The sequence below is a fragment of the Cinclus cinclus genome, chromosome Z, assembly GCF_963662255.1.
Source record: "Cinclus cinclus chromosome Z, bCinCin1.1, whole genome shotgun sequence".
NCBI lineage: Eukaryota > Metazoa > Chordata > Aves > Passeriformes > Cinclidae > Cinclus > Cinclus cinclus.
The window spans coordinates 50,914,097-50,931,502 of record NC_085084.1 but is presented as its reverse complement, the minus strand read 5'-3'; the positions used below and the strand labels follow the sequence as shown (position 1 = coordinate 50,931,502).

At 36.4% G+C, this 17,406-nt stretch overlaps 1 protein-coding gene across 9 annotated transcripts in view; it reads right to left on the bottom strand.

Moving 5' to 3' along the window:
* The window catches only part of PIP5K1B (phosphatidylinositol-4-phosphate 5-kinase type 1 beta), a 99,129-nt gene that overhangs the window by 14,073 nt on the left and 67,650 nt on the right, over positions 1-17,406 (bottom strand). For 5 of the 9 annotated variants that reach the window (XM_062513039.1, XM_062513037.1, XM_062513040.1 and 2 more), the window contains 6 exons: positions 12,041-12,249; positions 10,354-10,437; positions 10,193-10,241; positions 9,572-9,656; positions 6,571-6,726; positions 5,679-5,823 (listed from right to left, as the gene is read on the bottom strand). In XM_062513039.1, the coding sequence (XP_062369023.1) occupies positions 5,679-5,823; positions 6,571-6,726; positions 9,572-9,656; positions 10,193-10,241; positions 10,354-10,437; positions 12,041-12,249 (728 nt within the window). The remainder of the gene's footprint in view (positions 1-5,678; positions 5,824-6,570; positions 6,727-9,571; positions 9,657-10,192; positions 10,242-10,353; positions 10,438-12,040; positions 12,250-17,406) is intronic. The other 4 variants (XM_062513042.1, XM_062513043.1, XM_062513045.1 and 1 more) reach the window with 4 other exon arrangements.

Below are 17,406 nucleotides of genomic sequence, written 5' to 3'. Positions count from 1 at the left end.
AAAGAACAACTCAGAAGAACAGAGTTTTAATGTAGTTTCTACAGTGCACTGTTAATTCTTAGGTTGAAAAAGAAAAGCCAAGCCAAAATTAAAAAAAAAGCACTTTTACTTTCTCTCATTCAGTAATGACCAGCCACAAGGAGCATGCTCAACTATGCTGTTCCCGTCCTCTGGCTAAAACATTCTATTTGATCTTGGTTCTTAATTAGGAAAACAAAAAAAGAAGCAAAATATTTCCATCATTAGAGAACTGGGAAAGCTAGGCCACAATTACATGTTACTTCAATCATGGTCAAATTTCCATTCCCATGGGGATACCCCCAATGTCTCAGTGTATCTGTTCTTAGCATTTAAGCATTCTTTTTCTTCCACCCAACTGCTTATTATCATGAAGCATGCATGAATTTAATCCACTTTGAATCAGATTCAGACAAAGTTGTCTAAGCTTCAGAAGCTAACAGTAGTGTGTGGACAGACAGAACACAAACTTAACACACAAAAATTTGTTTATGTAGAACACCAACTGGCAAAAGGGGTGCTTAATATTTCTTACAACAAAAAAAACCAATCCCTGCCACTGGAAAAAACAGCAGAATAGCATTTCAAAGTCTGGATGCTTCAGGAAGCTTAAGATTTCTCTTGTATAAGAGAAAAATCTCATAATCCCTCAAAGCCTTCCAAAATTTCAAGTGGTCTCCACTGAGAAAGAGCAACACAAACATACAAAAATTGGAAAATACACAGATGAGAAGGAAGAAGAAGAAAGAGAAGGCAGAAGTCCAGACTACATATACATCTTACAGAAATGAGGCACAGAATGCATAAAGAGAAAGAATTAGATTTCATATAGATTTTTTTCCCTTAGGCTCAGGTGTATCAGAAGAATTCAGTAGTCCTCCTTATACAGCCCACAGTATCTTGGCATTGCTCTAAAGAGGGAGGTGAAGCACCCCTTTATGCATCATGGGATTGTATTTGGGTTTGAGACTGAAGAGTCATATGAGACCTGCTGAAAAATACATTGAAAAAAGACTTTCTGTATTCTTTAAATATTTACAACATGAATTTTAAAAAATCTACAGTTTGAAACATTTCTAGAACACCATTGACATCCTTTAGCTCTTTGGAATTTTAAAAGCAATGTCAAGTGAGACAAGAATCATAGTGTTTAGGGCATTCAGATTTGTCATCTTCAATTTAATTTGTCAGTACATAATAGGAAAACTTTTCCTGGAAGGGAAAAAAAGTCTGTTATCACTTCTGTAAAAATAAGCCATAGTATACTATCTAAGTATTATATTTCCTAAGATAAACAAATAAACCCTTTCAAACAAGTGGTTTTGGACTAATAATTACATTTTTGAGTAGAAAACAGACCCTTTTGCTACTAAAATATCTCTGCACCAAATATAAACCTACTTGAGGAATGAAAAATATTTGAAAAATTTAATAGAAGCAATAAATTGTCAAGTCTGTTATTTTACTAAAGGAATACTTGACATTGCCTATGTCAAAAGTACTTGACTGAGAAACAACTTCATGGAAAAGAAACCAGCTGTCTTCTGACGAACAAGAAAGCCTACATTTACTGAATAGCATATGTCATGATTGTATTTTTTTTCTTTCTGTTTTTGTTAGGTCCATTAATTTTTGTGCTGAAAAATACAGCCATTTCCCCCTCTCTACTGCTCTTTCATTTATACTAATTCCTCTTCACACTGTCTGGATAGCACCTTGGGTTTCCTCTACTTTTTCAACAAATGAGGAATAACTTGGTGAAAATAATCAGTTTGCAGCCTGGAAAAAACACTCCTACTACTGCTGCTCAGTCTCTCTTTTTCATCACTTTAATCACAAATCCCAAAAGCTTTGCATTTTCTACCAATTAGTTATGCTAGCTCTAATCTGTACCAAGCCAGCTTTACAAAAGGCCTCCTCACAAGACACAGCCTCAGGAGCTGGCTCCACCTCAGCAAGTCACCTCTGCTTAACCTCAGCAGCAGCAGCAGCAGTTTCTCTGTTTCTACCACAAATGCTAAGCACTCTCAAGGAGAGATTGTGCTGATTGCCTTTCTTATGTTATAAGCCATTTGCCTCTTCTTGGGGAAGACTGAATAACAGAAACAGAGGGTAATTCTGAAGAAAAAAGCCTACCCAAATAGCAAATACGGTGTGTGCTTCAAGGTATCCAAAAGTATTAACTGTTCTCTGTTTAATGAGGAGAATAATAACATATTTTTTCTAAGTACTATGGGCACATATTGCCCATTAGTACGAGTCAAGGAGCTGTACAAATATCACATGATTACTACGTACACAGGGCTCTCCTCCTTTATTACCTCAAACCAGAAATTTCTGACAGGTTACAAGCAAACTCTCTACTTTGTTACTTTGATGGACAAGGAAAAAGCCTGATGAAGAAGATGCCAAACTGTAATTCTATTAAATAACAAAGCAGAGTGTCATAGCCAACTACATATTTAAAGATTGAAAGCAGACTCACATTTGTAAAGAAATCCTTCATTCAGGCTTTGTTTCAAAGACTGCTCCTAGCTTTTTGTTTATCAGAGGCAAATGGTAAAATGACGAGTCCTGCATCACATAATTTTCTAATACTAAAAAGAAGAACTCTGGAAAGAAAAAATTCAGATCTAAATCTAAAATTCAGTGCCTCATTGTAGTACAGATTTTTTTTTTTTTGGTGGGTTTATTTCTGTGCTAGTTTTTCGTATGAGAGGACTGAAGTTCCCTCAGTGAACCATAAAACCGTAAGTCAAACTTCAGATGTAGATATTATTTAGTGCCAAGAAGAAGGAATGGCCTCCCTGAACTGATGCTAAAAGAAGTGGGTACAAAAAAGCAGGTACCAGATTCTTCTGAAAATTAGTTCAATACTGAGCATGCTTAGCAGCTTTGTTAGCTCCTAAGAGAAAACCACTAGCTATGACAGGGAAGCTAATCCTCATGAATTGTGCATACTAAGATTGTGACACACACCACTACTTAATGAGAATTAAAAATTGGTACCAGGCCTATCTGAAGATGGTGCACCTAGACCAGCAAAGGTGTCAGTTGGTAAGCCCCTATGACAGATGTCTTGGTGACAGTGCAGATGTTTTGGCAGAAGATGTGGAGAGAACCACACCTCTGTGAATGCTGGTATCAGGTCTACTGTGTAAGACAACATGCCCTCTTGTAATGATGAAGTCCATACCTGGACTGCAGACACTAGCAATCTGGTAAAATAAGCATGCCAATCACACAGCTGGCAACATGTCCTGCATTAGAGGTCATTTCATTGACTGAATCTCAACTAGAAAAGCAAATTAGTCTAGATACAAAATCAAAGTACAGACCTGCTAAAAATTTATTTTAGAATTATTTTGGAGCATCTTTATAGTAAAATGTAATGGAATTACTCATAGGTTTTCTGTACAGTTAATTTTTAGAACGTAAAGAATATTTGAACTGCTTTAAATATGAATTCTTTATTCAGACAACTCCACCATTCTCTTTACCTGACTGATGCTGATACAAAGCAGTTGTGTAGTTTTATTTGATGTTTAAAGCAAACAAAACCCTCCAGTACTCTGTAACTTTATTTTTATCAAAGAAAAAACTTTGTGAAAGATCATGAATATTGAAGTCCTACAGATAACTTGACACAAGCTGAAGTGAATGAGCTCTATTTCTACTAATGCATATTCATCAGTAGTTTTACTTCCTAAAGCTTGTATAGAAACATTTTTGTTCTGCAATTAAAACTTCATCTTCATTACACTCCAAAACATGCGTCATTCAAACTTTTATAGCAGATCATCAGACATATGGAAGATGCCACATCAGTGAGATTTATTTCAGCTTAATAGAAGTAGAAGCTGTAAGTATCACACACAGAGCCACAAGGTTGAAAGAAACCTTTAAGATGATTGAGTTGAACCCAGCCCAACACCTCAACTAAACCATGGCACGGAGTGCCACATCCAATCTTCTTTTAAACACAACCAGGGATAGTGACTCCACCACCTCCCCAGGCAGACCATTCCAATACTTTATCACTCTTTCCATAAAAAAACTTTTTCCTAATATCCAACCCAATTTTTCCTTGGAGCAGCTTAAGACTGTGTCCTCTGGTTCTGTCAGTTGTTACCTGGTGAAAGAGACCAACCCCACCTGACTACAAACACCTTTCAGGAAGTTACAGACAGTGATGAGGTCACCCCTGAGTCTCCTTTTCTTCAGGATAAACAACCCCAGCTCCCCCAGCCATTCCTCACAGGGTTTGTGTTCCAAGCCCCTCCCCAGCCTTGTTCCCTCCTCTGGATGTGCTCAAGCATCCCAACATCCTTCCTAAACTGAGGGGACAGAACTGGACACAGCACTCAAGGTGTGACCTCAACAGTGCCGAGTACAGGGGAAGAATGACCTCCCTGCTCCTGCTGGCCACACCGTTCCTGATCCAGGCCAGGATGCCATTGGCCTTCTTGGCCACCAGGACACACTGCTGGCTCATGTTCAGTCGGCTGTCGACCAGAACCCCCAGGTCCCTTTCTGCCTGGGCACTGTGCAGCCACACTGTCCCCAGCCTGTAGCACTGCAGGGGGTTGCTGTGGCCAAAATACAGGACTCGGCACTTGGACTTATATCTCTTTCATCAAGTAATGCTGCAAGTAATTTTACTTTTTATGCAAATACAGTCATCAAATACTTAATGGGAGGTAAAATCCTACTGCCTCAAGATTGCTTTTAAAATAACTTGATTTTTTGGGCAGCATGCAGTTTATGGGAAAGAACTATATTTTGGCACATTAGTGCATTTGTCAAATTTATACATTGAGTGGTTCAAGACTCCAAGTTATTCCAAACAATATTCAAGATGCTTGAGTAGCTGCCCTTCTTGATGAAAACAGGCAAAGAAATGGCTCAGTACACAGTAAAGAGCTCTGCAAGCAGGCAAGGTGACACAACACAGCACCCCTCAGATGCACAAGGGAGCATCCACAGATGATCTCCCAGCAAGGCTTATTGGCTTAAGCATGATATTGGACAGACACAGCTGAAATATATTCAAACATAAATCACATTCAGCCTAGATAAGTAGCATCTGCACAACTTAAAACATTACTGTTTTTATACTTCCTGGGTTAAAACCAGAAAGGCTCTAATCACATCTGTGGATGAAGTTTCACAGAAATTTACTTCAGAAAATGGTTGCTGTAGAAGAATTTAAAGCAGACCATTCAGCACTGTACATTTCAAATAAAGTACAATTTTTCCTTTTCCTAGCACATCACCATTCTCTGCAGCTGTTTTAGGCAACATCCAAGTTACGAGAAGTACTTTCTACCCTGGCCTTAATATAGTTTGATTTATGGTACAGACTAAGGCCTATGCAATGTTTAGATATCCATTTTCATTTTGGAACCGGAAGAAAAATTAATATAACATTTTTTGCCATGTTTATGCTTTCTATTTCATGATCCCCAATTACAATGCATATAATAACAAACAAATACATCATAAATCCTACAGGCACCCCTCCTTCACTGGAAAGGTTAAAGACTGAGTTACAGAGACACTTGCCCCTTCTGCTTCTAATTTTGCAAAGCCCCCTTCTGTTGAGCACATTAAACTTCTAGCAGAACAGTAGGGAATCCTCTAACATATATGGTCTTTACCTGCTAGAATAGAGTGTAGGTTGATCACGTTGACAGTGCTCACCTACATTCAGGGAAGAAGAAGAAAGTGTGGTTGCTAAGGAAGCTGCTTCAAAAAGAGACGAAGTGCTTGGCACTAGATCCGGCCGGTGGTGTGAACCTAGCACTGCATATGCAGAAATAAAGAACAATGTTAACAAATTCCATTTTAAATTGAGCCCAGGAATCTTCAGGTAAGTATATCAGCTCTCATAGCGCCCTCATAAGCTCCTTGAAGTTTCCTAATGTTTGAATTGATGAGCTGGTAGTATTCACATGCCCCTACCCACACTCTTTTGTATTACAGAGTGAATTTCAGCTGCTAACAAGTACATTCAGCAGAATACAGAGCAACTCCAAGGTCAAATATTAAGCAGAGGCATGAGTTATGAATTTTTCTCAGTCCTGGGACTATTCTCATGCTACCAGGGCTCATTTATCAGATTGGATTAGGCAATTGGTTCTGCTTTCATCATGGCTGCAGGCAAGTTCTGAAAGAGGCAAAGCTGTATCTCTTAAAAAAATTCTGGAACAATGAATTGAGCTTCAAAACACCTCACGTGACACCCTTGTTTAGAGGTCACTGAAAAGGATAGCATTGGCTCTGACCTTAATTTACTACCTGGGCTGAATACATTGTTTTAGGATATCCTGAAATCTGAGTTTAACATCATATTACAAACTTTGATTCTGACTTCGTCTTGCTCCTGAAGGTCCATTTTGCCAAATGTTATTGACAACTCTCTCCATAAGAATAATCTGACTCTGGTTTTGAGAGATCAGCCATACTGGTGGTGTTCTAGTTACAGGACTTCTAGAGCTTATACAAAATTTTTAAGAACATAATTTAGGTTGTTGAATTGAAAGACAATACCTTCTTCATCAAGGCTGGCATAACTTTGTCCTTCAGCAAGAATGCCATGCTTTTCATCCTTCCACTCCTGGCTAACTGCACACACTATTTCTTGTGATGCTGCCTTTAGGGCTGTGATAGAATTGCACCGTTTCTTTGAAGGTGAAGGCTTTAAAGCTGCATTACCAAATGAACAAAAGTGTTGAATGATGTCATCTTATCTTCCAACACATTTTTAACAGCATATGAAAAATTAAGTCATATAGAAAGTCTAGGTTTTGAATACAGATGAAGAACTTGTCCAGAAACCTACTTAACAAACATTACATTAAAACTAGAGTGAAAGGTATTGTTATTTCATCTGCAAGAGAAGTACTTTTGTCTTTTTCAGTTTCTTACTTCTTACTATAGGACAATAAGTCAAATCACTGGCAACACTAAGTTAAAAAGCTCCCATGGAGTACCAACCCATGTCATCAGAGAGAATGATACAGAAAAAAACCCTCAGAAAATAGGAAAATGGAAAAGACATTTGGAGTATTCTGAGAGGTTATAATCATTCTTTTGAGCTGTTAACTTCTTCTATGCAATGATACTGCAGAATTTCCACTTCAGACTTATGTGTCAAGCATTTCTTTTGGGTACAATAAACACTTCCAAAACCTTGATAGCCTACACATTCAGGTATCAGCACCACTTTTATAATTCTTAGCAGGGCCTGCCTATTTAAAAAGTATTTAGAATTAAACTCTAGAACTGATTATTGCCACTACTACTGAACCATGACCCCCATCTGTAGTTCTTCTCCAGAAAGATGTCAGCTATTTCATTTAGTGTTTTTCAGCTGCTGGCTGCTGATCCATATGCATTGGTTGCAGAGTTACTTCAGATGCACTATAATACTTCTTTCATTGCTTTACTATGAAGTTCAAATTAAACACATCATCTCACTTGGCTAAAGACTGAAAAAACAATCAGATACATAGTTCCAGGGTATTTTTAAAAAGTAACATAGTAGCTGGTGAGCTAGCCTCTGCCCAAGGCTAAACCCTCTTATTAAGTTTTTGTTGTTAATTATGCATGGTTGTTCTGTGCACTAGGGGAAAAAAAAAAAACAGATTCAGAACAGGGCTTAAGTGTTTAAACTGAAATGTCTGACTCAAAGCTTAGAAATAATGTTCCTGAAGACAGGAACACTCCCAATTTTTTATGAAAGAATAATAATGCATTTGAACTATTAATCTGCATAAAAGCACATTAACAGCCCTGTATACAGAGGAGATCAATAAGAGTAGGATACTTAGGTTAACAGCCTGGAAAAATGATATAGATTAATTAAGATCAAAGAAAATTGGGCATTATATCCTTTAATTGTACATTGTAAACTTTGAATATGGATCAGGTTGTGTCTTGTCCTGGAACAAATCTAGCAGTCAAAATTAGAAATAAATAGGGAAAAAAAGACTCAGATGTTGAGGTAAAATATATGGCATTTATTTTGTCAAACAGGAGTATCAAGTAGTAAGGAGCAGACACACTTTATTCTTTACCAATACAGAAGAGTTCCTTCAATAATTGTCTTGGACAGCAGAACTCCCACCTGTTCTTTGGCAAAATTATTCTAAGATTTAAAAAGAACTGAGTCTCAGGAGACTCCATCCTCTTTTGAGGTGAATTTTGCTTCACATTTTGTCACATAACATCAGATTCTTTTATTTTATTATTAATCAATTTTTTTCCAAAGGATTTAACTTTCAACACTTTAAATTGTTAATTTATTCTAGTATTTGTAGTAATTTCTGGTAATTTCTAGTAAGCCTCTCTTCCACCAGCACTCCAAGTCCTTCTCTCCAGGGCTGCTCTGCATCTGTTCATCCCCCAGACTGTGTTGGAACCAGGGGTTGCCCCAGCCCAGATGTAACACTTTGCACAAAGCTTTTCCAGGCTTTGTTGAACCTGGTCAGGCTCCCATGTGTCCATTTCTCAAGATTGTCCAGGTCTCTTTTGTCTCCCATCACCATCCTTCTCTGCACTTGCAACACTTCAGACTGAGTTTTCTTTCAGTAGCACAGTCAATTTATAGATAAATCATCCATCAATTCATTAATATTTAAAAGACTCACAATAAGTCTTATTTTCCTGAAAAGCTGTCATAACATATCATGCATACAGGGAATCACTACTTGGGGTTAAATCAAATTTTGTCTTTTTTTTTTAAAGTTTCCTTCATTCTATTTAAAAGATCTTAATTGTTTTAGTATAGGTACTCTCAGCCTTCTCCTTTCATCTGGCTATCTTTTTCAAATTTAGGATTTCACAAAATAATTATCACCCACATTTCTGCCTTCTGTTGCATTATCAGTTATCCCTCTTCTTTCTTATGCCTTTACACATAATCATGTTTGTTGTTCTGATCTGCCAGGCCTTTTAAACTGGTTTCTATGGGGAGGCTAAGAGTTCACAAGGTCAATTGGTCTTTAGGAAAATGGTATCATCTTTAGATAACATGCAGAGCAACAAAGGCCAGTACAACTTCCAGTGGTAGAAAAGGTAGTGAAAATAAAACTTGATCTGAACTTTTGATGGGAAAAACGTGTAAGTAGGTGTCTCTAAAGATTTATTTATTTTAATTTGCAAGACTCTAAATTAATTTCCCTGAGTTGAGTCAGTTCTTCCTGGGATAGTAATTGGTCGGTGATCTCTCCCTGTCCTTATTTGAACCCACCTGCCTTTTGTTATAACTCTTCCCTGTCTAGTTGAAGAGGGTGAGTGACAGAGTGTCTAGGTGGCCACCTGAAGCCTACTTTAGACAGCCCTGATGTGACAAAAATACATAGTACATAATTGTCTGTAGTTTTACTAATAGAGTAAAATCCCAACTGCCAGAAGTTTAGTTTCTTGACTAGAGCTAAGAAAGTGCTACATGATGTTGAAGAAAAGCTTGTTTTCTTGCCAAGACAAGAGCGTTATAAAATTATGATTATAAAAGTATCTAAAAGAGTAGAAGTCACTACATTCTTACCTTGAATTTTTTTGAAAACTCTTGCATTCATAAACTTTAAAAATCTGTCTGCATAAAAACTAGGTCGGTGAACTGAAACAGTATCCTACAAGATTGAAAAACATCTCAGTCACATGTTCCACAAGTACATTACAAGTAAGTTTCCAAGAAAGAAGCTGGACACCTCAGGCAAACTATATTATGCATTTTAGGCTTAACAAAACTACTGAATCATCACTGCTTTTTTTTCCCTTTTGAAGGTTAATTCTTCAAGAACTTTTTAGGTATTTAATTTATAAAATTATGAGTTATGAATTATACAGCTATATTGTGCAAAATCTTCCAAGCGTTTGAAATGAATTTTTTCAAATTATGTATATTTTTCAGTTACAGATTCGTCAATGTTCTGCTAGGTGGCAACACTTGTGTAAGTTATAAGGACAAACTAATATTATTAATTGTTATTTGAAAGCTCAACAAATAAAATCAGAGCATGTATTGGGAAGATTTCAGCAGAAGGTCAAACCACATGGTGAGGTTAGACTACAAATATACCAGAATTAGATTTTTCCTGGTCAACATGGGTCAAAGGCCCACCAGCTAAAATATCAGCCGTTTTAAAAAATAATAAGATCTACTTACCCCATCATAAACAAGAGCTTTCCAAGAATGTTCCAGCTTCTTCATTAACCTAAATGTGCAAAAAACTAAATCAGAACTGCTTTATAAAACTTCTATTTTTACTGGTAATTTCAGAATATTTTGCTCACTGAAAATCCATTGAAAGTTGAAGTTCACCTTACCTGTAAGACTGGAGAATATCAATAATACCCATAAATAAAAGCAGCTTTTCACCTTTATGGCTTTTTGCTGGAATACCTCCCATTCTAAGAGAAACAACATAGTTAGAATATCTTTTAAGACATCTCTGATCACCAGTTACCAGTTATATTGTACCTACTTGTCAACCCAAAGAACAGACAATATTTAAGCCAGATGCCACAGTGCAAAGTCAGCCAAATGTGAGTCACCTAGCATGCAACAGATTTTAAGTAGAAAATTTTAAGTATCTGGGATTCACTAGTAAATATCCATCATTTAAAAAGGAGAAATATTTTAAGATATTATTTAGATGGATATATTCAGATGATCTGAATATTGGAAGAAAGTATGCATCAGTTTCTTGCTAAGGAAAATAAGTAACTTTAGATAAGGGAGAATTTTCTCACTTTATAGGTAATAAATCACAGAGAGTTTGCACATTAATCAAAGTCTGAAAAGGTTGTTTAATATATTTTTCACTAAAAATTATGTATTACTATGCTTTTCCAAAATTTCTTTGCAGAAAGTTGACAGATAAAGCAACAGTATAAAGCTGAGAATCCTGCCAACATGGGCTTCCAGTTGGTCTAAGGTCTGTACTGAGCCATGAACCGTCATTCTAAGACCCTCTCTTCCTACTCCAAGACCTAGAAAAATGGTTCATTTTACAACCTCAGCACTGTTTTTTGATCCACTACCACTGTGTCAGTATGAGAGAGGCAGTGCAAAGGAACCAAGGAAGGACTACACTTGTCAGGACCTGAGTAGCAGTATATTAGCTCAGGTGGTCTGGGAGATCAGCTAGTGCAATATCTCTGTCATCATACAAAAGCACTGGCCATCTTCTGTGTGAATGTGAGTTGTAAAAACCAAGTAAAATAAAGCTCTGTCTAATTATAGTCTAGAGTTCTCAGTGGCTGGAAACTCTCACTGAATACTAAATATCATAATTCACTTGTTTGCTGTAGGCTTAAGCGCAGATTTCTATATCATTAATTATATTTACCTACACCACTCCTTTGAGAACCAGGAGCAAAGTAAATCCTTAATTTGAAATTAAATCCTAATTATAATAAAGGACTGATTAGATGTAATGCTGAATGGTGATGATAATGCTTTCACAGCACTTAATATATTAGGAAGGAAACTGCAGAATAATGATTGTCTATATAGGCAAATTTCTATTTAAGTTTTTGGTAGACAGAAAAACATCAGTTCTTAATCTCAGGAAATATAGGACTGGCACTTCAGTGGCTGATGATATCATTATATATGTTGAATATACTACTTCAAGATGAAAACAACCCCTGTAGGAATATCCATTTCAATGTTAATTTATAGTTTTTGTTTTGGTCTCACCAGACCGGTTCAGATAAAATTATATTATAGTTGGGACTCTTGTAATAGCTGTCTAATAACACCTTTTTTATAAAAGAATGCACATGTGCATATGCAAGTCACACTGAACTATTGCATATTTAAAGATGGCCATTCTACTGACTGACGTTCCAGTTTCATACTTTGTGGCAAATCTTGATGATGCAGCTTTTGGAAAAAAAAAAAGGCTCAAAAAAAGGCTCCTTCAGTTCCTGGAATGCAGTGTACTCATTAATATTTTCCCTGTCAATACTTTTAATAGCAACCTTAAGAGCAGGTTACAGCACTTACGTGTTTGTTGTCTCTGTGGTGACAGAGTCTCCAGATTTCCCAGGGCCCTGTATAGACTCCATTGCTGTGGAATACAGAACTTTCTGCCCTCCATGGCGTTTTGCATCTGATGCACTCCGGGAACACTCTCCTTTTTCCTTTATGTTACTGTTCAATATGTGGATCCCCAGAAGCAGACTGTAATCCATGATCTTGAAACTTTCTAGAACCTACCAAAGAAACCACAAAAGAATTACACAGCAGCATTTCACAAACCTGAGTGAAAGCAGGCTCTCAAGGCACAAGCTTATCTTATCAGGAAGTGTGAAATTACAGTTAAACAAAAACCTTTTACTATCCCACACAAGTCAAAGTGCCAGTTATCTAATTAGCTGAATACTCTTGTAACAAGTGGGAAAGAAAGATGCATAGTTGAAATGTAACCTGATGTTATTTTGTAGTCAAGGAAAATAATTCCAGGCAGCACCTTTTCCTTTATAGCAAATAATCAATTAATGGTTCCATCATATACTTATGAACAACACATTTTTAAGATTATCTCTAGTCCATATTCCAGATCTCCCAGAGCATTTTTGCCTGTACTCCTCTCTTATCTCCCTTTCACCTCCTATTTATAACAGAGATCATACTCTTGGAGAACTTTCAAATGTCAACAGAAGTATTTTTTTGTTGACACTCTCTTATTAGCAGCTGATGGGACTGGAGTACAAAAATCACGCACCTCTATACTACACTAAATAGTGACTATCTAAACTCAAAAGACAAATTTTACTTCTGAAGTGTGACTTAATCAATAAGCCTTCTCTTCTAGCTCTACCAACCATTTCTGTCTCTGGCAGCATGTTCTATCTCACACAGAAGTACTTTAATTTGTTTTTAGTCAACCACACCATTACGAAGTCTGGCATGCTGTCACTGAAAGGCAATGCAGCTTAAGTCAATACCCAAACATGAACTACAGCAAGCTGCTTTAGTTAGTAACATATCTAGTAACATAACCAAACTGTTCACAGCAACAGTTTAATGTCAGACAGCAGCTGTGTTGAATGCCTTACACAAGGGCACTACTAAGTGGAGGGAGAAACACCAGTAACAGCCAGGAGGGGTATGCTGTGCCACTCACCTCTCCTTTACCTCATGCAGCTCAGCCGTGATTCATATGTTTTGGCACATAGTGCCCAAAGATAATGGTGCAATTTTTGTCACAGAATCAAGAGGCAATAGTACATCTTTTTATGTGAACAAGAAAAAAAGTGATTTTACAGAGATAAGAGAAGATTCCAAGTTTTTTTATGAAGATTATCCAAGCATGAGTATTTTTGGTTAAGCAGAAACATCCTCTCTCTTAATGAAAAGAAAAAAAAGTAAAATGCAATTTCAGCACTTGCGTAGGTTTAAAAACTATATGGCAATAAATCAATAACTTCATATGGACCTGTATGTCTAATCATAAGGCTTTTATACCACCTACCCTAATTGCTGGAAAAATACTCATTGCTCGGATAACCAGAGCAGTGATGAAACAAAGCATAACACACTGTAATCTAAATGTAGAAAGGCATAAAATCAGACCTGATTCTCAGTCTCAAAGAATGACTTTAACACCATGGGTTGCTCTTACCCACAGGGATCCTACACAGCTGTGCCTTAGCTCAAATGGAACAAGAAAAGATCTGCTAATGTATGCCCTTAGTAGTCCTCAGAATCTTCTAATGACAGAGCATCTTCTAATGACAGAACTCACAGAGGATTTCATATGCAACAAGAAAGTGTATTCTAACCACAAGATCCTGAAATTTTATTATGTCTTGTGTGGAAATGTTGGTGGTTTACTATCATAAATGGCACAAATTGCATGGCTAACAGGTACAAAGGCACTTGCTGACAAAAAACTTCTAAATTTATTTTTTATTGCTTACTTTTAGCTACCCTTTACTCAGACTTTCTCAAAAAGAAATTACATTATCATGTATTCATTAAAAATATGTAATCAAATGTTCTCCATCAAATGCTGAAAGTAAATTATGGGTAGGTTGAAAAGTAACGCCTTAGTAGTACAGTAAGCAACACTTTTCATGCGAAACCAGAACAGTGGCTAGTCAGGCTTGGGAAAAGCATTGCCACATTTATTTTACATTCATGAATTACTGCTGACAGCTCTGCCTTCAACATATCCTTTACTGCATTTTGAATTAGTTCACATTAGAGACATGATTTTACTGCACTAATTACATAACCTAGGTCTAGAATTGGATGTAGTCTCATGGGAGGCTGTACTATAATATGCTGCTCCTTCTTCCACAGGAACCTCTTATGTAATAAATTTAATTCCTCTGAGTACATCAATTCATCGCTGCCACTTAAACCCAAACTACGTGTAGAGTAAAACAGACTGTGCCTTGACAATTTATGATTTTGGTGTAGGATTACTGAAAAACATCAAAAAACAAGCTATTTTGTTATCACAGTCCATTATCAGACTGAAACACCTTCACATCCAATGGATTAACTGCAGTACAAATTGTTATAAACAGCACACAGCATAAGAACCCTTATCCATCAAACACTCTGTTCATGACCCTACTCAGAGGTGGGGTGGCATTGTACTGCCCACAAAGTGTCTTCAGGATGTCATGACATTATCTGGCCCTGTCTGCCTACAGCTTTCATGCACAGTTCTGATTACTTCCCCTTAGATATGTGATAACCAAACCAACCACTCCTTACGCAAATGAACCTTTGTGACCATATCTAAGCATGTTTTGTTCCCTGTTTGTTTCTAATGAAACTTCTGGTAAGAAATAATTAACCAGGATAACAAGGAAGAATCTCATAAATCAGCTCTCAACAGAACTTTGTCTCAAACTCCTCAGTCTGTATTAAGACAGCCATTTTACTTCTTGATAAAAGTAAATCAGTTGGATTTACAGCTGAATATTTCTGAAGGGTTCACACATATGAGTCTTCATTAATATTTCAAATACTGTGACAATTTTAAAATATGCAAGCAATATTTTGCACACACAGTTGTACAAAATAATCTGTTTCAACAAGGACAAATTACAAAATGCAGAACATCAAGACATTTCTGGACATGTAACATTCTATGAGAATATAAAAATGCACAAGTATTTTCCTGCACTGAGGTTTGCAGATACTTTTGATGATTTTTGGACTGTTTTTGAGATGCAGCAGCAAGTTTTTGCTACAAAGGCACCAAAATGATAAACTAATCTAATGAAAAAAATCCACTCAAATAAATTGCAGTATTTCATGGCTATATTCATAGCAAAAGAGAAAGCCCTGCAAAACACCTTACTCTATAAATGTGAGATCACTAGAAATTGACATAAACTCCTAGAAATACACTATTTGTGTAGCTAAAGGGAGGAAAAACCCATGTAACCATTCTGACCTATACCTTGCTAGCAAAATGACACTGTGGGGTTTCAGCAAGAATGATCTTAATCATGCTGTGTACTAACAAGTAGTGTATTTGAAAATGACAAGTAAACTTTCAGTTCATTAACTTAACATTAAATTGTTCTTCTTGGTAATATTTATTATAGGTGCTAATTCACTAGCTACACAGATTCTGTCAACGCAGTATTGCCACTTGGTCACTAAGTACTACTGTCAAGGCTGACTTCAGCTGCTCTGAAAACTTGCAGATGGCAAGCAACACTCACCCCTTGTAGCCTTAAGCATTATTTTGTTTCATACTACATGAAAACCCACAGTAAAATGGCATTACAAAATATGTTGTTTCAGAACATGAAAAATTAACTTTCTGAATCAGATTATCTTTTCTCAGAGCTAATGAGATGTTAAAGTATTCTGTGAATCATCTTAGACTTGGTTATGCTCCACTATCTCAGGCAGTGACTAACAGCAAAACAAGTATTTCTGACATGAAATGTCATTTTTATTTTATATGCAGCCAGCCCAAACTACATAATATCTGACAGAGAAATCTGCATTTACATTTGTTATCCATACAAAACAGCATGCAAAAATGTAATCAGATCATTTTCATGAAAGGGTCAAGAAAAATATGACTCAAAAGAATTACAAGCTTATTTAATGCAAGTATTAAACTGATAACTATGCAAGGAAGTATTTCTTCTCCTACAAGCATTTTGGAAAAGCAACGTAAGAATTAACACAGTAGAAAGACGAATGATTTTACAACAAATCAATAATTACTCTTCAACATTATAAGATACATGAAATAAACACAAATTAAAGGACTGTCTCACAAAATAAATGTTTCTTTGCAACGAGTTCACAACTGTCAGTGCCTAAAATTGGGTCTGGCTTAGAAAAAATCTATCCCAATAAAATGAATCACCACATTCCCACCAAAACATATGTGGAATCACTTCCTATTTCAACAGAATTCTCAAAATGCATTGTTAACCAACAACTCCAAAACTAACAATCTGGATTCTGATTTTACAAGTAAAAGAAACAAGAAAATCCTAATGTCAGTTGGTACTATGAGAGCAATAATATACAAAGATACAAGAGATCTACAGCATCATGTTATGGTCATTCCCCTCAAACTACCATTTCTGACAGACCTTTCAAGTAAGATTAGTATGCTGCATCATGCCATCTTTTATTTCTGTCCTATGCTGCAGATTAATATTTCATTAAGTTATGCCAACACTACTGTTTTTAAGGATATGCTGTAGAATAGGTCACTGAAGTTATTTGGCTTAAACAATTATCTGTGTAGACGCCTTGAGGTAGAAAAAAAAGGTTAAAACACACCCTGCATACACTACTAAGGATTTGAAAAATTCTGTGGATAAATTTGGTTGTACAAGGTCTCCATCCCAGTTGCTACAGCACCAAATAGATGTGCATTCACACCACAAAACTTTTGTAGAAACTGGCTAAAACACTAGTGATGAAAATAATGCCCAAATCTCAAATTTAGGAGGTGTGACACTCTTTAAATTTCCTTGTCTTTACAGGCTTCTTAGTTAGTCACTTTTAATTTCTCAGGAATGTAATTTCCTGAGAAAAGTCCAGTGTTCTTTGCCGTAAAGGTAAAATGCAGGCTTGCAAAAGCCATTCATTTCTCAATAGTAAAAGCATCTTCAAATTATTTTTTTGCTCTTAAAAAATACATGACCACAATTTGATTAATTGTTACTGCATCTCCAACAAGGCAAGAAAAGGATAGCTACAGTAAGTATCAGCAATAATCTGGAATTTGAAAGCTAGTTCAAATTTTCTTTTGTGTACATCGTATACATGATAAACTCATGAATGTTCCATCTTCAGGAACACTGTAATATGTAGCACTCCTTGGTTAGGTTAAGATGCAAACAATGCAAAATGAATTGTGAGCAAAG